The 22,795-nt window shown below is 38.1% G+C and overlaps 1 protein-coding gene across 3 annotated transcripts in view; it reads right to left on the bottom strand.

Annotated features, from left to right (window-relative positions):
- The window catches only part of ST6GALNAC3 (ST6 N-acetylgalactosaminide alpha-2,6-sialyltransferase 3), a 213,742-nt gene that overhangs the window by 64,581 nt on the left and 126,366 nt on the right, over nt 1-22,795 (bottom strand). Inside the window, exons 3-4 of one of the 3 annotated variants that reach the window (XM_066192628.1) lie at nt 6,772-6,837; nt 6,428-6,636 (exon numbers count right to left, since the gene is read on the bottom strand). In XM_066192628.1, coding sequence (XP_066048725.1) covers nt 6,428-6,636; nt 6,772-6,837 — 275 coding nt within the window. Of the gene's footprint in view, nt 1-5,273; nt 5,421-6,427; nt 6,838-22,795 lie in introns of those variants that run through there. The other 2 variants (XM_066192629.1, XM_066192627.1) reach the window with 2 other exon arrangements.

Here is a 22,795-nt window from a genome sequence, read left to right on the forward strand (position 1 = left end):
ATTAGTTTATATTTTTTTATTTTTCAAATTTTTAAGCTCCTTCAGAAACATCAAGGTCTGTTTTACACACTGTGATCTGAAAAGTGAAAAACATTGAACTATGGAAGATGAACCCCAAAGGCTTAATTCAAAATCTATGCTTCTGCTATTTTTTCTCTCTCCAATACTTTTTTCCTCTGCAACCATAAAATATCCTCACCACCAGCAGCAAAACTGGAAGCCCTGCAATCCAGGATGCTTTCAGGATTGCCAGCATGAGTCACTGGCTTACATCATCCATTCCAAAGGTGGATGTTCATGGGATATGAGAATCACAGAATCATAGGATATGCTGAGTTGGAAGAGATCCTGAAGGATCAATTCTAGAATCCCAACCATATGCACAGCTCCTTCTGAGAGGTATCAGCAATTCTCTCATAACAATAAAAGCTGCAGAGTATTTAAAACACAGGATGAAAGAGGCGTGCATGTAATTAGGGCTATACCAAACACTGTATAAAGATCTAACATACAGTTCATCAGGAGCAGAAAACAGATCCAGCGTCACTTAAAGAAGATGTGATAAATTAAAAGAAATAGAAGGATAAATTCAAAGAACATGTGAAAATGCACAGGGATTTAGTAGATTCTGATTATATATTCCTTGTCTTTAATCATTAATTAAAAAGAAACAACTCCATGGCCATAGTCAGCTGAAGAATCAATAGGTCTCTAAGCTCACACCAATCTATATGCAGCCACAGCTTTATCACAAAATAATAGCTGATATTGATATTTTTTAATAAAGTTTCACTTGACTGTGTAATTAGTGTAATGTAGTAGGAGCTGTGTTTCTTAACAGAAGTGCTGGTGCTTTGAACAGCATTTACTGGCATGTTAATAAAGAACGGACTTCTTCTATTGAATTCCATCTGCCCAATGGAGAAAAGTGTTCATCTTAATTAGGAAAATCTTCATAAAGAATATAAATGCAGTTACTAATGGGCTGCAGGGAATAAATGTAGAACACTCAGGAACAACTGGTGTTTTACCAGGAAATGGAAGAGTGGATATAAACCCCCAAACAGTTGTTAACCATCTGGTGATTGACCACAAATAGTAATAGATGCTGAGGTTTTAAGTGTTTTATAATGAAAAATCTATTTATTTCATTAAGGTTTCATGCTTTAGACCCTTGTTTTTTCAGGTAATAAAGCAGTCTTTACTGACAATGAAACAACTTAAACCCTTTATGAATTAAGATGGACAAATCCATTTGCATTTTTTGAAGGAATTACTTCATAAAAAGAAAGAATGGAAGTGCCAAGCAATAGTTCAAGAAAAATCCACTGTCAAGTACTTGAAAAATGGTCACCATATCAAACATGTATTTCTGGGGTTGCTGAGATGCTCACGGGCAGCTGGGAAATTTTGATGACTTTATTGGTGCAGCAGCAGATATTACATCACCATGATAAAGGCTATAGCAAAATGTAAACTACAACTAATTTTTGTCTTTAAAAATGTTCCAACAGGCATTTCCTCTGTCAGTCTGAATCCGTTTTTTTGTCCTTTTCTTCCTAAAATTCTGTAATTTAAAGATACTGATATTCCCTAACTCTGCCTATTTTCTATTCAAAATTAAATGAACTTTTACTCATCTTCCAGAGTTTTTTTTTTTTTTTTTAGAAAAACCACATTATATACAAAGAACTGATGGGATGTACTTCCCAAGTGCCAAAATTTAACTTTCTGAGCCAGACTTAGTATCAATGTTCACAGCTTCCCAAAGAAAAACTGCTTTCTGCAGATTTTAAGCAACACTAGCAAATCTTTTATATTTCCTCTGAATAAGTTTGATAGAGAAACAAATACATATATGGAAGCAAGTTCAAAAATGAAAATATCATGACTACAGTATTTCATTCAAGCCAACAACCAGAAACACGGCATAAAACTCTGATATTCTGGACACTGACAGCTTTACTACCTCAATTCACAGAGAATATCACCAAACAATAGAACCTGCAGCTACTTGAACCTCAGAGAATGTAATTCCATTTATTTATTTCAATGACATTTTTAGTAGACTATAGCTCCATGTAGATTAGTCAGACACTTGAAAACCCACATATTAACTGAGGTGAAGCTGTGATGACTGCAGTTGTCTTAACAGTGTCAATCCAAACTTTAGATGAATGTAATTTGCTAGCTCTAAATGACAGAGATGCGATATAGATCTCGTATATCACAGAAGTAATAAATAATTAGTGAGCAGGGCTGAGTAAAATGGCAGCTTGAACACAACCCCAAATTTTGAATCTTGATGCAGAAGTCAGCGATCAGAATGATACATCTTTCTGCCTTGAATGATAAAACAGTTTTCTCACAACCTAACACACAGCACCATCTGGCATGAACTGAGGAAACTAAGAACTTCTGGAAGAGAAGCACAAAAGCAATTTTGTTTCTTCAGAATCGTCCAAGACACTGACAGAAATCTTTCAGAAACAGTCATTTGACTGCAAATGTGGCTCAGTGAACATGCCTCCTGAAGATGTGTGTGTATGGCTAATCTTAAAAAAACGTTGTTGAATTGAACTGATTGGATGTGGGATGGGCACTGTCAGAGTTAGGGCAGTATAGGTGGAAAGTCCTCTGCCTACCAAACTGGCTGGGTTTCAAAACATCACCTCACACATCTTACTGCGAATTTAAGGAGCTCAGGACACATTTCTTCAGCAGAGCTCAGTAGTCGCTCACAAAAAGACTGACTACAAACACGCATTTAAGCTGCTCTTTGAGCAGCACCAGCACATCAGCACTGGCTGTTGGCTGGGGCTGAATCCCTCCCGTGTGCACTGGGACAGGAGCGGTCTGAGCCCCCTGCCAGCCCCGAGGGGGGATGTGGAGCCGGCCCCTCACAGGCACTGCTGGGAGCTGCGGTGCCCAGGGGTTAGCCCCAGATGCTTGGAGGATAAACACAAATGGAGCCTGCAGTCCAGAAAACATTAGACTGCTCCGCTGCTATCAGCACAGATTTATTTTAGCATTGCTTGTTGAAAGTGACTTTTAACGCAGACTGTTTTCTAAATGATCCTGAAAAGACACTCCTTTCTTTCTCATCACCTTCACCTAAGGCAAGAACATCCAGTAGCATTGATCTATTTGCTGCTAGTTTTCATTAATTTTACCCTCCCTAAGGGTGGTGCAGCTTTGGTGCCAGCTAATTAAAACCTATTTAGGGATGCTCAGTGCACTTTATCAGACCAGAATTAGCTTTGCTGCTCTAATGAAGACTACAGTTTTCTCTGTTATTACCAATTAAATGTTATTATATCATATTGCATTGTATTTGTATTGCATGGCAAAGATATAGATGGCTTTAGAACCACTTATCTGGAGTGAGGTACATACAAAGATGCCACATTTAGTAATTATCTAATATTTCTTTAAATCCTTTCACTTGAGTCAATATATATAATACACCAGCACATTAGTGACGTACTGGAAGAAGCTGCCAGCTTTATGCTCCCTCTAGGGAAGTACCAAGTAAAATGCATTAATGAAAAATTGTGAATGTCTGGTAATGAATATTATTTATGTACAACAATTACTCAAAGTGGATGAGCATTCACCACCTTGAACTCAACTGCTTCACTAACAAAGACTCTCAGAAAGAACATATGTTCACCAGATTCTTAACACTCATGCAAGGTTAATTACCCAGAGCAGATAGCCCGTATCAGAGGGTATTTTGTACTGCTGTAGAATTCAAAAATGCATTACAAAATAAAAACCACTGTTTCTTGCAAGTTACTTAAAGGCAATTCTTGTTTCTTCCATTAAATAAATCATTTGTCAATACCAAAGCTGTGTGTTTTGAATCTGCACCCAGTGAAGTCAGGGGTACAGCTCCCATGTCAGCACTGCAGGACCAGAGCTTTTCTGCAGTAGAGAAGCCACTGAAGCACATACCTGTTAGCTGCTTCTCGCAACATCCTTTAAAAACTTGAGGATGAAACTGCTGAGAAGTCTCACTAATTACCTAAAAAGATTGTACATCAAAGCGTAGAAACAGAAAACTCATTAAAGGCTTGACAGACTAGAAATCTGTTGCAATCTTACTATGCATTAGTAGCATACACTGTACAGAAAGACAGTATTTTAGGATTAAACTAAAATAGATGCAGTTGCAATCCACTCAGTACATTTTAAAATATGAGTTGAAATTGGTTTCCTTCCAGAATTTTTGCTGGAAACATGTCGAACCAGACCTCTGTTCAATCTAATATTCCAAGCAAGGGTTGATTTTTCTCTGAGGAACTGAAGGAATATTTGGCTGAGGAACCCGAGCCTCGCAGCATCGTAATAGCCTGGCACAATGTGTGAAAGTACTTTCATCACCCACAAATCTCCTGTGCTCTCCATTTACTGCTTCCACAAATGCCACATACCTCTGACAGTCTCATGACCCTCCCTAGAAACAGAAGACAGGTCCTGCAAATTGAAGATGTTACAGAAAATGAAATAGTTTCCATACTGAAGTCCCCGATTACTAGGGAACTGCAAGACATTTTTTTGAGATACAGAAGATGTTGGCTGGTGACCCATCAATCACTCCCCTTGTTTCTGGCTGACAAAAGCACTAAATGATGCTAAAAACATCATTTTATTTGTATTGTAAGTACTTGATGTGAAAAAGTAGGACTAAAAATGAAAGTTGCAGTAGATACAAGGATGTTACCTGGTTGTGCTGTGAGAAGTGGTGGGTTTTTTCCCCTGGTGTCCAAGGGACACACATGCACAAACAACGTGATGGGTCATGAGATAGGCTCATAAAAATTGCTGTTGTAATGTGAAACTTAAGGAGAAAGAACATGGGCGACTAAAACATTAGGCTACTTAAGAACTTTGTTATAAGCACTGAGAGAAGTTCAATCTGCTTTTGACATGAAAAGAAGCATTTGTATTGTGTTAATTGAGTAACTATAAAAACTTGAAATGTGTTAATTTGTTGAAGAGGAATGCATTAGGCTGGAGAGAAGGATACTTTGACATTGAATGATGGGGTTTTTTTTTTCATAGGAAAAGAGGAGATTTTTTCAAGGTCTAATCTCACAATAAGGATTTGGATGAAGTATTGTAAAGTTGCAGTAACCTGACTGACTCATAAATATAAACAAATTTATGTACAGCAATGCAATAATGTACCCATGATCATATTTAGCTTGATTAATATGTAAACAGGATGACTTGGATTATTAAAGGTCATTTTTGAAGAATGGCTCTTGGGTATTTATTAGCCTCTGTTCATCAGTTTGTTCAGTTAAACTAAAGAAGCCATGATAACCTTGACACCTTTATGAGATATATGAGCTCTTCCAACTCCAGAACCACAGCAGCTGCACGTGCACTTGGTGAACAGGGGCAGGCTCCTCCTTAAGTTCCAATAGTTTGAAAAATAGGAAAAATCAACTGTCATCAATTCTGGCAGTTCAATAACAGTGAAACAAGTACATTTGAGATAAAAAGCTTCTCTACTTCAAAAGCTAAGTCAATTTCAGACTATGTCAAGCTGTTTGTGAATATCTGTATCTTTAATTTGGTCAGAATAGCAGCAGTCCTTCCCAACCTCAAATTCATGATGTGCAAATTTAAAAATTAATATTAAGGCACATCAGTGATCTGGAAACTCCCTTCTAGTTATCTCAAGTGAGAATGTATTACAGGTGCTCTTCCATGCCAAAACACAGATGACTTGAATTTTTGCAGCTTGGTTACAAATTCTTAAAATAAGTGGTCTTAATTCCACAAATCCAGTTTCTGCTTTGAACATGCTAGCCCAAACAGTGGCCCTCACAGTTTCCCCTCTTACAGCCTCACTTGAGTAGCATAAATACACATTGTCAAGAATGGACACTAGAATTTCAGCATAATACAGGCAGAAACATAAATCTATTCCAGTATTTCTGACAACCCGTTTTCACCAGGAAACAGAAATAGTGCCTGAAGAAATAACCCTGAGGTCTGTGTTTGAAGAAAAGCTACAGTGAACCTCAACAGAGAAGAAAATGCAATATCCAGAATTATCCTGAGGTTGTGCATTTGGAAATGTTGTTTGTGTAGGATTATCCTCTTCAAATAAAATGTCAATTTAATCAATAGTAAATTGAGCTGAAAACAACACACAGCTCTGAAAACATTTCAGGAAGACATCCAATATTTTTGGGATTCAAGCCAACAGAAACGGAATGAACAGAAGGTAGCGTAGGTGGGATAAATGGGGCCTAGCTGCTGCCTCATCAAGTACTTATAACAGTCAAACCCATACAACAATCCATTAAAAACATATCTGGCGACTCATTTGGTAGCTGACATCCCGCTTGGACTTTTCTCACATATCTTTTGTCAAACATTATAATTGTTCTTCACGTTTAAGACTCACCGGTCTTTTCCCGTCTCCTTCTTAAATATCGCATCGCAGTAACTCATGCGCTTCTCCGTTGTCACATAGATTTTGGCAGTTGGGTAGCTGTCAACAGTTTTCCTCAGCATGTTGTACACAATGCCATTTCCATCCCTCCTCATGTTTCGGAAAGGACCCCAGATCACGTAAACGGTGTTGTTGGTTTCTTTGAAGAAGTACTCAGGATTCTTAAGCAGGAGAGGCACACTCGTGTGAGAGACCACTCTTACAGTTGTCCTCTTCCCAACATCTTCCTCATAGCCTTTTGTGGGAGCATTGTTCATCCTCCATATGCAGGAGGACTTGTCTATCTCCATGCCCACCTTCTGGCCAGCCATCTGTCCCGAGTTTGAAACAATGGCACAGAGGTCACAGTCAAGTTGTAGAGGCTGGAAGACAGGAAACAATAATATATATTGCATGGGTTTTTTTCTCTGTAAAACATGAAGACTGAAAATTCAGTTAAAAAAAAAAACAGGTAAAGTACATCAAATTGATAGTGATGTTTCTCTTTAAAAAGCAAAACCACAATCCCCATGTGGCAAAGCTGCTCCAAAACTTTACCATTACAAAGCTCTGAATGCAAACCTTTTCAGTGAAATAGGCAGTTCCAATCTTCGCCTTTGTTCCCACCTTGCAAAGTCAACTATACAAATAATCATTTCCTTTTTTCCCTCTAAACGTTATTCTTTTGACTAAAAAACAATGAAATAAAGAAGCAGCAGAAAGCAATATTTAGATCAATGGCTTCTCTTTTAACAAGGTGTTGTCAGCAATAGGAAAGAACCTACTGAAAAAGTAATGCTGGAATTTTAACTGTACATTAACTGTGTTTGTATCTGAATGAATAGTTCCCAAATTTGCGACAGAAGTCGAATGTGAGATGTAACTCTAAAAAGCAAACTAATAGTATGAAAATCCTAGTGTTGGAAGGGAGATGTGGACAGAGGAATATGTTGTTCTCTCCAGAGAGTGGTTATGATCCATGGAAAATGAGAGGCAGATGGACTGGTGACACTTGAACTAGGAACTTAATCCTGAGAAAACTACAGTCCAAGACAGTATTTTCTGGTTAAGTTCTAGGATTCTATTACTCCAGTATCAATTGTAAATAGAAAAAAATCATCTAACAGAGATACATGGACCTATCAGATGTTCCATTTGTCTGAGTATAAAGAGTAAATGTCTTTTCATTCTTTTGAACATACCGACTAAAAAGAAATGCCCTCTATTTAAATTGGATTGTATCAAGAGTTCAGTTAGAAATATAAATCAAATGAAAACCAGATCCATAAAAAAAAAAAAAAAACCACAAAAAAAACCCTACAAAAGATCATCCAGGTCAGAGATAACCTACAATTTTTTGTATGGTCATAGACTTGATCTTCTGTCATGCTCACAACTGGGAGCCAGTGACCTCAGTTTAGTATTTTTTAGGAAGAATTCCCTTCACGTTCTTTGGCCATTTACACTGACAGGATGCTAGGTGCTTTCCTGATAGGACTTGTGGTTATTTCTCTTCAAAATCACACCTCATTTAGCTGATGTGGATGAATAGCCTGCCTACATTTGACCACTATAACCCTAGGATGCCATTGCTGACAAAAAACTGAATTCTTTGATAAGGGAGAATAATGCAAGGACAAGAGACAAACATCTGAAGAAAGCTAAAATATCTCATCTTTGGGTGACAAATACTGTACTGAATAAAGGTGCATCCTGCAAGACTTATGCAGTAAATCTCACAATTTCAAAGCTTTGATTTCTCTATTGTGATTGATTTGATTTCATTATGTGGCTGTTGGAACCCTGGTCACTGAGAATTTTAGTTATTTGGTTAAGGAAAACATTTTTTCCTCATTTCATCAGTAGCTAAAGATACCTGATTGAATGCAAAAGCATTGTCAATGTTTCCTTTACAGAACACCATGCATTTTTCATAGCTGTTACAGTTTTAGAGAGCTGTCCTGCATGGCTCTCTGACAGCAGGGATGAAATCCCAGGAGATACAGCTGAACGTAGCAGTCTTTCTGTTTACCGCTTACTTACAGAAATTCTCTCTAAGATACATTATGAGGACATGGCTGGGTGACCTAAACAAATCCATAGGCATAACTCATATCCTAGCATGAAGTGAATTGTTACAGTCCCAGTAGATTAATTTATAGCTTTCAGGGTGAACTTTCAAACTAACAAATGCTGAATATGAAACTGCTAGATAGGAAAAGCCAATTTGGTCAAGAATCTGGTTCCATTTAAATTTTTCTCATCTTCAGAGCTGCTTTTTTCACTAAATTCTTCCTTCTCTATTAATATGGAGTTGCTCTCTTAAATTTAGAATTGTTTGATTTTCTCACCTTAGAAATTCATTCCACATTTTCTATTCACTGAGTGCAACTGTTCTGCTTGAACAAGCTGAGTACACTCACTCCTGCAACTGTGTCCCCTGGTTTTCTAGCTCTACTGTTGTGATTCATTTATCTTGTTCCAATTTATTAAGTGCTTTCATAGTACTGAATGCCTACACTAGGTCAACATATAATCTGTTCTTTTTGAACAGAGTCAGAGACTAACCCCCTCCCAGCTCTATCTCACAATAAATATCTTTTACAATGTAGAGAGATTTTACATGTCCCAATATGCGTATTTCCCAACAGAGATCCCAGACAGAGTCAGGAGACTGACTGACATCCATGATAGATATACCACTGACTCCAGAACCATCCACTGTCTTCATCATCTTTTTGCATCGTATCTCCCCCAACATATCAGAAAACGCACATCAATATTCCCTCACTGAACCCCATATGGAGACAGGCCACCAGTTTGTGGTGTTAGTTTGTAAGTGTCACAGACACACAGAGAAGGGTGGCTCAAGTGACACACATGAATCCACATACAACACAAATGGGTCTGCCGGGCAGTCCAGGCTGCCCTCTCATCTGCAGAGACGGTCCAGCAGCAGTGAGACTGAAATAGACTGGTAGGATCACACAGAAACTTGTGCTGTTACTGCTTACCCTCTGTGGACCCAGAACATCAGGCCAAGGTTGACCTCTCACAAGATCTTCATTCACTTGCATCATAGATACACAAGTTAAAGACAAAACCATTAAGAACCATTCACCTTTTCTTCTCTTTTCGTGTAGTTAGACTTACACCTCTAAACACCAAGGGGACTGGGTTACTATTGCTGCTAGAAAATTGCTCATTGTGCTGCTGACCAGAAGGATGAAGAAGTCCTCAGCAGAGAAGCCGGGTATGGTTCTGACAAATAGACCCATCTTTTTCCTGAATGATACATTGTAACTGTTGGGGAACACTTAAATTTTAATCAGTAAAGAAAATGAAATGTCTGACCTTTCCATTTCCTGTGCAAGCTTACAGACAATAGAAAAGATAATTAAAACTGTGAATTAGAACTCGCAAAACAGTGCCATTTCTCTAGCAAAGAGAAATAGCTGTGTAATAAAGGTCACTTATCAAACAGTTCTAGTTATTAAATCTTTGCATTTAGCACTGAAGTGGCTTCACAGAATCAAAGGTCAAATCATTAAATAACAAAATCAGCCAGAATTAGAAAAGGTCACAAGCAAATCCAACTAAATTAGGTCACAAAACATGATTCTCTTCCACACAGGATTTCATTACTTGGAAAATTGCTTACTTTCCAAATTTGACAACTCCCCCAGCATTTCCAAAGTCTCCACCAGGTGACTGAAATTCCAGCTACAGAATCATTTGTATGGGTGGGTTTCCCAATGGCACAGATTTGGATCACCAAATTTCCCAGCCACAGCCCTGTATGTCTGCTGAGGTCCATGTGGGAATGATCTCAGGCCAGGTCTCTGAACCACAAAATAATGTCTGGACAGACCAGACAGCAGCCAAGCTCAGGTCTCAGCAGAGACTGCCAGATTCACTCCTCAGCTGGACCAAATCCAGCTCAAGAGACCACTGCAGATGGAATTTCCACTAATGAAAAGCTGAATTTCTCTTGTGGCTTCTTAGCACTATAGACCAGTGGTGCGCTCTCTCCAACCACCAACTCCGTTCCACTCTGAATCCCACAACTAATCATGTAGATAGTTAGGAAACTCAGACTAAACTTTCTCAATTGTTACTTTAACAATATGATTGTAATTTTGTAAATTGGACGCAATGCCCATTCACTACATAATGAGGCAATTATTAGCAGCTTGCCACATATTAATTTGCTCCTTTAATGTTGAAACAAATGAGATCTTTTCTTATAATCATCCTATTTGAGTGAATTCTAACAAAGCCGATTGAACAAAGCTCCAGAGAGACTTCCTTTATTTCAATGCCATTTATTCTTCTACTCTTCTTGGATGTCTTTAGAGTTTTAGAGGATACAACATTTATAATGATGCCAATAGGGAATAGATTTTTGCCTTTATTCTTCTTGATGTTCTTTTGAGGTCTTTGAAATGAAAGGTACAAGAGAGGCATTAACTGTCTGGCATTGTTTTTATTGCCTTTCTCTACTTAACAAGCAAAAAATGTATTTTAATTTTTCCTGTGTTTCAGTGATTAAACAAGCTGGTTTTATCTATACTTACTCAATTTCTTCAAACCTCTGACTGGGAGAAAAGACTTGCCAAGCTTCTCTAGGAAAAAATTTCAGCACATTTAAAAAAAAGAAAGACAGTATTTGTGCGTTCACCCAGCAAGAACTACTGAATTAGTACAGCACTGTATGTAACTTACATTATATTACGAACATCAAGCAAAAAATTCTAAAAAAGACAGGTCTGATTACCCTGAGTTTGTGTTTGTTCCCTCTTCCCCCCTATGGCAGTATTGTGTTTTTTTCACCTTCAGCAGTTGATTTTGTCCTAGCCCTCAGCATCACATCCCAGTAAACATAAAATTTAATGTTAAGATTTCTGTCTTCATAAAATTTAATGTTAAGATTTCATAAAGATTTTAACATTTTGACATTATTTTGAAATAAGCCCAATGTCAACATGCATCCCATTTCCAAATAAACAGAATATGATCTTGCTCTTCATAAGACTGTTCTTGGGACTCAAGTGCCTGGGATATTTTATTTAGATGAATGTCTCTGATATGTACATGAGTTCTAGCAGAAAGTTTTTATTTAAATTGAATGAATTGGAAGGGAATGCTTAGGAGGCACATAATGGGACTAATCTTACAGCAGGAGACTGAATAAATAACCATGTTTGAAAGTCTTTCTAAATACACTGACCCAGTAGTTACAGAACTGTTTGATTTGCAGTTCTTGCTACAGCTCCTTAAAGGGGCTGTACCAGTCCTTTGCTTGAACAAGTATCTTATGGATTCCTCATGTCAGTGGTAAAGAGACAGGAAAACAAAGGAAGCTTCGATTTTGGACAGAGGTTGAAACTTGTGTGCTAAACTCACCCATCCCACCTAAACTTTCAACCAGCAAGTGTATTTTTGAAACACTTTAGTTTTCTTTCTCATGGAAAAGAAAAAAAAGAGAATAAAAAAAAAAAACCCAGAAACTCAAACCTTCCAAACACGAACCACAGTGCAAAAAGATGCAGTGTCATCTTTCTCACTTTTGAGACAGCTCCAGACAACTCCATGCCAGCTCCTACCTCTTTCAAGATATAGCAGAGCAAATGCTCACGAGAATGAGCAGATTTTGCTGCTCCTATTGGGAACAACATAGGCAGCTTTGAAACAAAGCAAGAATTAAGTAATCTCATGGTACCAAGAGCCAAACACCAAATGCCTCAAATATATATGAGAAAACTCTGAGCAGAAAGAATCAAGTATATAGCCAATAAAGAATAAAACCAGGTCTTGTTATGTATTTCAGGTATTTTCCACTACTTTATTATAAGGAAAAAATTGAAAAGACAAAGATAATACCCCTCATGATAATTTCATAAAACAGAATTTACTAAAAGTGACTAAAAGCCATGTCCACCTTGATCAAAATATTTTAAGTTTCTATTTTTCAAAAATTCTATTTAAGTAATTTTCTAAAATAGAGCTAAAATGCTCCTCCAATTGAACATTTTGCTTTATTATGAAAAGGCGAAAGAATGGGAGTTCACATGAACGAAACGGTCCCTTTCATTTTTTTTATTTTTCCTGATTTCCAGCTGAAACTTTATGGAAACTGACACCTTTTAAATCAGCCTACACTAGTATTTTCTTCCAGAATAATAAACTATTGGAACACTCTTTATAGATCTATTGTTTAAAAAGACTGAAAAATAGAAAGGTTGCAGGGAGTAAATAAGAGCAGAAGAAACTGTCCTGCCTCTGCATGGAGGGTTAATGAAGGAAGGAAGTTTCCAGATTCAGGGCTTCAAGTACAACAGAAAGACCCGGGAGATGCAGAGCTCTGGAGGGCTGATGGTCGACGGCTCTGAAGAACTTTGGGCACTGAGAGTGTTGCAGGTGAAGAAACTTTTGCCCTAAGGCATTTCCTGAAGGATGTGAAGACCTGTCCTGCATGTGCACTCTCAGTCAGTCTGCAGAAGACCCATTTTTGTTCGTGTCCCAGGTGCCTGGCAAACTGCCCTGTCCCTAGGCAGGATGGCAGAAGGGATGTGCTCTTATTTACATGAATAGATCATGTCACAGAAGGGGGAGGAAATAACTGGAAAGAACACACAGAAGAGAGGAGAGAACAGAAAAAATTTCGGACACCTATGAAAGGGTAGAATGTAGTTTAGTGCTTAAAAGGCAAACATGTAAGGGGAAGAAGGATTTGAGAAAAAGCAAAACACTGCTATATAGCCAAGAAGATAAACCATGATGTTTGGGAACGCTATCCAGCAAAGAAGAGCCAAAACTTCTAAAGGTATTTATTAAGTTATAAACTAATTTTTGTGAAGGAAACTTCATCAGACATGTCAATCAAATAATTTAGGAATGAACAGGCAGAGAGAAAAGTTTTTGTCCTTTACACTGAAACTGCCCAAGTCGAAAACAGATGAAAATGGATATGTTCAGTCCAGCATACAGTACTATAGTTTGTAGGTAACCAGAAACCCTGATATGCCTAGGCATGCAGATGTCTGCACCTTCAGATCCACATAATGAACACCTCTGAACTGAGAGAAAAGCAGAACACTCTTTGGCATATATATACATATATATGAACATATATATATATAAAAGAACATATGTGGAAATGCCCCTGTGAAACACTGTTGAGGACTGAATTGTTACGGAAGGGAGGCAAACTCCATCATGCACACCCTACACAGGCAAGTTCACAAAGTAGCCACTAAAACAGCATTCATTCTGAAAAACAGCCTATGAAAAAATTAGCTTCACAGCTGTACAAAATGGAAAACCAAACAAACTACATTAGTTCTAGAGTATTCCTAACTTCATCCCAGAGGTTTAGCTGATGACCATAAATAACCAGAATGTTTGTGACACTTCATCTATCACCCATTTACAAACACACAGGGTTTAAAATATCATGACTTTGTAATAGTTCGAAAGCCGGGAATTCTTCCAACCAAATACTGCTTGCTGAATGCTGAATCCAGTAAGTCATTTATCTTAACATCCACCACATTGCTCACCTGCCCTCAGCACTACATGATGACTCTTGAATTTTGTGCACAGAAGTTACTGGGAAAACACCATGTAAACCAGACACTGTCCATCAAACAGCATAAACAACTCAGAGCACAACACAAGCTGATCCTAACAATGGCACCCCTTTGGTCACTCTGTTGCAGAACTGTATTTGCAACAGTACATTTGCTACCAGCAAAACACGTCACTTGATTCAGCAGGTTATTGGTACCATAATATTTAGCTCTAATTCATCTTCTGCAATTCTCTGTCTGTATCACATTTCTTTTCTACTTCTTACATTTAGTAATAAGGAATATAACAATTGTTTCTTCCCTATACAGACATATTTTCTCAGCAAACAATACAAACCACAAGGAGGTAAAATGTCACTACTCAAGGTGACATAAAAGGGAGGAACGTCCTGTTAGCACACGGGCTGAATAGCGAATGAATCTCAATATGAAAGGACAAAAACAATTTTTCACACCCAATAACATGTGTGGCAGCAGAGCAGAGGTAACATGTAACACATAATCCTTCCTTACAGAGTGGACTCTAGAAAGACCTCCTTTACAGCAACCAAGACCAAAAGAATTCTATCCACAAAAACTGTTTTTTCTCTGCAAGTAATAGTAAGTATCTCTGCAAAAAAAAATAATGGGAATTCCTACAGTGAAGGTGCCTACTGGAAGACTATGTCTAAGGAACTCTCTGTCACATATGGGGAACATGGGTTTCACTAACCGCTGTCATTAATTTGTATTTATTATAAATACCCACAGATGGCGGTAAAGTATATAATGTATACAGCAGATTTGTTCCAAGTTTGCTTTCTCTAATAACCTCCTATTATCAGCACTCACCATTAATCATGGACCATTATCTAGGAACTTAGTTGGCTGAATCACAGATGTAGTAATGCCTGTTAGGCCTCTAATCTAAATACATCTGAAAAAATTAGACTCACAAATAAACTAGGGGACTTCTAATATGAATTTCACATCTTACTTCAGGTCAATTTATTTGGGATTTGATATGGGGAAACAATACAAAGGTAGGCAGCAAAAACTGTCAGAAAAATTTCCTTGCATTAAGCTCCCCTCTTTTTTCCCCTGAAAACCCACCTAACAGGCTGGAAGCTTAACCTCTAATTTATTTTGGTTCCATGCTGTCTAGACCTATTACTTAATTTTGTCTCTCTTGGTGGTCTATCTCACAAATTATTTGTATGCATGGAAGGAAAGTGATAAGCAAAAATGCTAATTAACCATTTTTCTGAAATTAAAAAAAATAATATTCATGCCAGGAATAAGAATGAGGTTTATTACAATAGCATTAAAACCAGTGGCATTTTTCATTTGACAAAATAAGCCTTAAGAAGCTTTCTACGTCCAGTGTTTTTAATTGCAGGATGTCTTATCTAAAAGAGAATACACAGTTGCTTCTGGCCACATTCATTTACTTTCACTAGTATATTGGCAGTATTTGCAGTAGCACCCTAGGACAGTCATCTGTAAAAATGTCCACAATTTTCTCTAAAAATGTCATTTCAGGTTAAAATTTTACTTTGAAAGTGCTAGTCCAAAAATTTAATTGTTTTAAATAATTTTTTGTTTGTAAATAATTGTTTTTAAATAATTTCTTTTAATTTTAAGATCATAAAATCATTTCAGTTGCAGAAACATACAAGGTTAAACCATCATTTTGTCAGACATCTGAAATTTCAAACACTATGGCAATGGGCACTAGGACAAAAACTTAAAGTGGACTGGAAAGTTCTGCTTAAATAATTAGGAAGATGTGTTTTATGTGTTTCTAAGTCATTAATGACAGTTATGAAGTTCTGTTTCAAAAGAAAAAAATCACTATACATATACTCTCTTCTGATTGCTTTCGCACCATTGCCTTGGTGGTCCACTAACCACCTTTCAATCAGTGCAGATTTCATGCAGACAACAGTTTCCATCATGGACTAACAACACCTGCAACAACTCAGTGAGCAAAAACTCAAGTGGAAACCACTGGGGTTAAGTGACTTGTAAATAATTCAAAGATCCTTCTGTGTCGGCTCTCCTTACTCATGGAGCTTGACAGTGCAGCTCCTGCCCCTGCCACATCCCAAAACAGCCCCACTTACCCCTCAATTAAAAGCCTTCACTGAAGAAAAGCCCCTGAGCTGGGTGGCCTCTGCCAAATCTGACTGAAGTCACGGGCCTCGTGCAGGTGTGTGCATCCCCAGCACAGAGCTCAGAACAAAACCAAGGCCTGAGGCACTGAATAACACACACACACACACAAATGAGCTGCTAAGTTAAGAGGTGAAACATGCTAGAAGCAGTTGCAAAACAAAAATCTTATTAAAAGATGAAAATAATAAACCCTATCAATCTTTTCTCCACTTTTTAGTCTGGCCTTACAGCGACATAGTTGCAAGATATAAACAACACTACTTCCAAAACGGGTATTTATAATCATATAACTCTTCTACCTATAATTTAAATTTTTAAGAGAGAAATTAGTTTTTAGTCCTTCGTAGATCTTCAAAAGAAAAATACCACTGCAATGTACCTATATGCCGACTTCCTGGGTAAATCTATGGCACATTCGTTGCCTCCATTACAGTTAATAGTAAAACTCCCACTGACATGACCAAAGACTTCTTGGAGACTTCACCTAATTTATAAAACAAAATAGGAATTTTGAGAAGAGAAAATTTGGATTTGCAGTTCACGGATGGACAAGATTACAAAATCATGCAAACTACAAACCACAAGGAGGTAAAAGGCCTCCACAAGGAGGTCTGGGCAGCAGCAGAGGCCTTTCAGCTGTGATTCTGCTTCAGCCCATGAAAAGGATGCAGTATTTCTCAATATAAGTTCTCTGCTGACAAAGCCAGAATACGGTGTTCCTTCTCTGTGTGTGAGCACACATGCTGGTGTTGTGGGCTGGATGGGCTTCCCTGGTCACTACTGAAACTATTTCCTGCCCCAAGTCTCCCTCTGGAATGGAAGGCTCAGAGGCCGTGTTAGCTTCCATGCTGGCATCAGATTCTGCATTTCCACTCTGCCTGTGAGGGCACAGAGTTTGTGTAGATTTTTTTGTTTTGTTCTCTTAGACTATTGGCTTTAATGTAGCTTGTGATTCCTAATGTTTCCAAGGACTGTAATGACAGCAGAATCTTTGAAACTTGAAAAGCAATCTTAAAGGTCAACACCTAGGCTCATCAGTGGCTCTGTAACTCAGTCTGACACAGCAGTGACTACCATGGATCTGACAAAACAGGTTCTTGGGGAGAGCAACATGAGAAAGAGAATCAGTGTTCCTCTGAGAGCTGCCTGCTGCGGCTTGCTGGGACTATGAATACAGCAAAATACCTCTAGCTGAGGGCCTAGAAAGAAAAGAGATCATGGAATACTGATAACTGCCTTCTAAGCAAACAAGTTGTGCCTCTCATTTCATCCTCCTTCTGCAGCAATGCTGCTCCATGCTACTACAGGCTCTGTTGCACCTCAAACTATCAGCAGGTCACAACTGCACACTGGGAACTGAGAGGGTAAGTTCCACCTCACTGCCACAAAGCTGGTCTGAGGGACTCGGGGATGCAACTGAGTAAGAAAAAACAACATCAACTGAAGCCAAATAATTATAAAATAATAATCCAGGGATCCAGGTTACAGCTTATGCAGAGGAAAAGCATAGAAATAACATTTCTTCAGTTCTATGAACAGTATACAATGGAAAACTTTTCCATACTCAACGTTAGTTATATGTTCTCATTTTCCTAGTGATTTTAAAAAAAAGGCACATACATGTACATATGTATTAACAACAGCAAAAGGAGCAAGCGAGAGAGATGGAGGGTCTAGATTACGTATTAATTTAACTCTAAGAAAATATTTACAAAGCAAATGTGCAAGTTTTGGCATCCCCTCTCTCTGAGTCATACAACTGTAGAATTATAGATGCAGCATGAAGAAGTTTGTGTGTGTGTGTTCAGCTGCCCCATCATACATGGTGTCAGACAGTCACAGTGTTCTCATGGCTAAAAAAGACCAAGGCAGAGGAGCTGAGGGGAAAAAAAACTGATGAACTATATATATCCCATTAAAAAAGAATAATTTTTTCAAGGAATGCACTTTTATGACAGAGGGCAATTAAGCTTTGAAACAAAGCAATCTAGTCTCTGTTCCTAGAGATTTTCAAAGCTTGAAGAGGCACAGACCTGCCCTAACCTTGACGTTAGTCTTATTTATAGTGGATATTGGACAAGATGGTCTCCCGAGGTTATTTCCAACGTGTTTTTTTTCAGTAATTCTATAGTTCTATCACTACGAAGAACCAGGGGGAAGCTCAATGAATTTTAATGAAAAAGCACACATTTTTAATAATGAGGACTATTCAATGTGCTGGGGAACTTTTTTAGAAATAAAAGAACTCAAAATGACAACAAAATAATGAAAATTAAATAATTAGTGAAAAAATATTCTCTTTTTTCTCTTGTGTATTCCTGATTCTTTCTACTGCCAGTCACACACAAAGTCATACAAAATACAACAGGAGAGAGAAACATTCCTAAAATGAAAGTGGGCTAAAGATTTGATCTGCATGTTCTATGAGAATCCTGCACAGAACCTACACCCAATAAATCTTATTCCAGATATAATATTATTAGGCATAGTTACGAGACTAGAATCCAGAATGACCACAGGTTAATTCCAGCTGGTTGTGGCACAGGGTATGGGGAGGCAACATGGTGCAATTTCCCTCCTGGCATGTGTGAACCTGTGCCTGGACTGCTAACTTGGCTGTAACCAACAGTTCAGACTCATTGCTTTGTAGGTGTTTGTAGAGAAAGCTGAGTTTACTGAGTCCTCCTCACAGGTCAGCTTTCTAAGGCTGTTAGCAGTGAATAGAAGGTGATAAATACTACGCAATACCTGGAGACCAGTACTGGGAATTTTTGTTACTCCTTTTATCTCTACTAACAGTGGCACTTTCTTCACTAGCACTGGAACATGGCTGAGATGCAGAAGTGGTGGCTCAAACGGACTCCAGGGAGAAGAGGGGTAAAAAGAAAGAAAAGAAACCCCACTGATTCAGAATGAATAGGTCTTTTTCAGAACAGAAATCTAAACTGCTGCCATGTGCTAGTGCCCACTGAGCAGTAAACTGTGGCTTCACAGGCTGCGACGGGGGAAGGGATGAGGAGGAAAGGTATGTTCTAAGGAATCAAATTCACAATACATTCCAGAAAAATGGGGAAAACTCCCATACCATCAGACCTCCAAAATTCCACCTATAAAACAGCAGAATTACAGTGGCTACAAAATGTAAGATACTGAAAATCAATTCTGAAAAAAGTGTATCATAGGTAAATACTGTATTTATGCCCTCCTCTTGGAATAACCTCACTGCAGCAGCAAAACAATTGCTGACTATGTCACAAGACCCTTGCAAAAATCCTGCAGACCCCGTTTTTCAAAAGAGCAATAATTAAAAAATAAAGTCCTGTGGTGCTTTTCCTCTATAAGCCCTGTTTATGAATTCATTGCACAGCATGAAGGTTATTAAAATCCCATATGTGAGAACCACACACAGCACAAGGAGATATGAACTGGCATTCCACAGAGATAATGCTATCTAATGAGCAAAACAAGGAGCACAGCTCCATTCTTCTTCAGAGTACATTTGGAAAGGGCAAAGCAGCTGGCTGCTGCTCATGGATACCTGACCAGACACAAGACATTTCTTCTCCTTACCTGTTGATTAACAAGTTAAATGTGAATAGCATGGGTGTTATCTTCTAACCCACAAACCAGTTGATATGGGGGGATTAAATGCTATTGGGGTGACACAAATACAGTGACGATTAAACACATTGCTGTTTACTTCCACATCCACACATTTCAAATCAAAATGTAATTAACTGTGGAGATAACCAATACACCTCACAAATTAATTCTGGAGTACTGCCTAACTGATAACATAACTATTTTTCCAAAATTATTCATTTATTTCCCATTTTATTGTTGAAACAAAACAGTTAATGTTGTGCTTTATTTTAATGCCAAAACTGTTTTCATCCCACATAACACAGAGCTATTTTGAACACTATCAGCAGCTGGAAAAACTTCAAGAAAAAGCGAGAACAACTGTTTTTGAAAAAAGGTTTATGAAAAAAACCCCAAACTGACAAAGTACAGACATACACAAAAAAATTTTCCTCAGTTTTCTGAGGACTCTGAAACTTTCGTTAAAGAGAAAGCAGTCCTCGGTTCTAAAATCCTTGAGTCAAATTTAATGCATAAAACATACTCTACTTATGGACACTGATCAAAGGTTTGTAAAGCTGTTTCTCTGCCTTGCATGTATGATCAATCAGCCATCAGCAGAGAGACCACAGGTGTCTGATAGGAGTCATCACTAATGCCAGAGATGGAAAGCACTCCAAAATAGGAAAGGCAGGATCTGCCATGAAGCAACAGGAGAGAGAATCATTTTCTGGCAGGCTTAAAGTCCATGTGCTTGCTTGGTACTCAGCTATATTGCTGAGGAAGGGTTTCCTTCTCATCCGTATCCCTATGATCACACAGTGCTGCTCAGCCCTCGCACTTGAAATATCATTGCTAAAATTCACAACTTGGATGAGAGCTGTGAAACTTGCACATAGATATGAACTTTCCCAAACTTCAGGCCTGTTCAGACTCAAGATTCTCCTTTATACCAATTACCCACTCTTTCAGCTGCACCTTCCAATCTTGTCTCTATGTGATAGGCCCCGTCATGATATTACACTATCAGTTTCAGCTGTTGGATCGTACTTACATGCCACAATCAACATCACTGTCAGAAATTATAACCTCTATCAATATTTTAGAGATGCAAAGGAGGGAAGACAGTGAAAACAAATTAAGTTTCATAACTAAAATGAAAAATCCTTTCCCTCTAATGACTCCTGCCTTTCAAACTGTCTTTCTTTATGCATGAAACAATTTGACTTGGGATTTGCTCCCTGACGATGCTTAGCTACATACTTTGGAACAAGAGACCCACAATTAGGAACACATAAGACATAACAATAAAATTCTGTAACATGCCATGACAAATAGAGAATGTTATCCTTCCAAACATCCTCACAACTAAAGCTACAGTCAGGTATTTAATACTGCTCCACAAGCAAGAGATGTCTCCCTACATCTTCCCACTTCATTTCTGCCAAGTCACAGAAAAAAATAAACATCCGACAGAAAAAAAATCTTCTATCATTCTTTTGAATACTTTTGGGAGAGAAATCACTAAGAAGTGATGTGTCAGGGCACCTTGTCTGCTTCTTTCTCTCCCTTTCTCAGTCGAAGGACGGGATTAAAAAAGCAAAAGCACTTTTAAGTGCTGTTTGGGGCATAAAATTCCCTGCCATCCATCTCTCACTAGGAAAAATTTTGAAAAGAAAAGCACTTAGAAGTCTCTTTTTGTCTCCATCTACACTATTCCTTTTCTTGGATGTGGTCTGAAATAAACATAGAAATGAAATGCTATTTTCACTGTTTTGAAGTTCAAATCAGGCATGTCTCCTCTAATTTCTTCCATTTGTGTTTTCTCTGTAACAAATATCAGTTTTGGTCAATACTGCATTCCATTTCTCTTGCTTTTTAATCTCAACATCCCCCTCCCAATTCAAGTAATGAGATTACCATACTATAATCTTATTCAGAGCATAACCTTTGATTTCTATGGATTTCTACTCCAGCAAAGATACATCCATTCTGCTGGCCAGATGTCAGCAATATAAACATTTAACTAATTTAATTGATGCTTTAACTTCCTAAAGTGGGGCAGCCTTCAGTGACAACGACAGACAACTTCAGAGCTACGAGTCACAAATGTGTGCTCACTGGCAGCAAAATCATCAATACAGGTTTTAGCAACTAAAAAAGCAAACATAATCCTGAGACACACATAAAGGGTTTTGAAATTATCTTTTCACTCTATTCAGCAGCACTGATAGTAAATTCAGTCAGGGAATTTGACTTCAGCACAGATTTGGATCTGCTGCTGAAAGGCCAGAAAAAGCAAAAAGAATAATCCATGCCATAGAAAAATTAAGAAGCAATGGGAAAAAAAAAAAAGGGGGGGGGGGGGGGAAGGGGAAAGGGGAGGGGAAGGGAAGACAGAAGAGGAAAAAATGGAGGAGCTGTGATAAGTGTTTCCAAATATGTAAAATATGCTGCAAAGGATTCTTTACGTCTGTTCTACATTAGCAGGGTGGCAGCTAGATTCGGGTTAGACTTTAAGCAGCTTTCTATATGGAATCATAGTTATAAACAATCTTGCCAGGGGCACAGTTACAAACTTGCTATCTCCCGAAGTCCTTTCTTATCCTATTTTCTGTAATTCCATGAATTTTAGTAAGTTGATGTGCACACAGCACTTCACAACGTAGCCTTCTTGGGTGGCACTAAAGAAAGATAATGTTCTGCGCTGCAGTCTCTAGCTCAGCACTGTGCTCTGCACTACATGGAAAAGTAGCTATCCAGGTATCCTTTAGCAAAAATGTACCAGGGCAGATGTGTGTGTATGGATGGAACCCATGCTCCAGTAAAGCAACCTGCAATCTCACAAACCTTGATCCCCAAACAGAGAAATCAGTAAAATGAAAACAGATCAGGTTACCATAATGCAGCAGCAGCAAAGACAACAGCTTCAAACATTTTAGAAAGTCAAGAATTATTTTCCTAATTATCAAGAGTTGTTTGAATAGAGTGCCGTGCACTTCTGATTTTC

Source organism: Chamaea fasciata, unplaced genomic scaffold (assembly GCF_029207755.1).
Source record: "Chamaea fasciata isolate MVZ Bird 193981 ecotype frontalis unplaced genomic scaffold, bChaFas1.0.hap1 SCAF_10, whole genome shotgun sequence".
In the NCBI taxonomy this organism is placed as follows: Eukaryota; Metazoa; Chordata; class Aves; order Passeriformes; family Sylviidae; genus Chamaea; species Chamaea fasciata.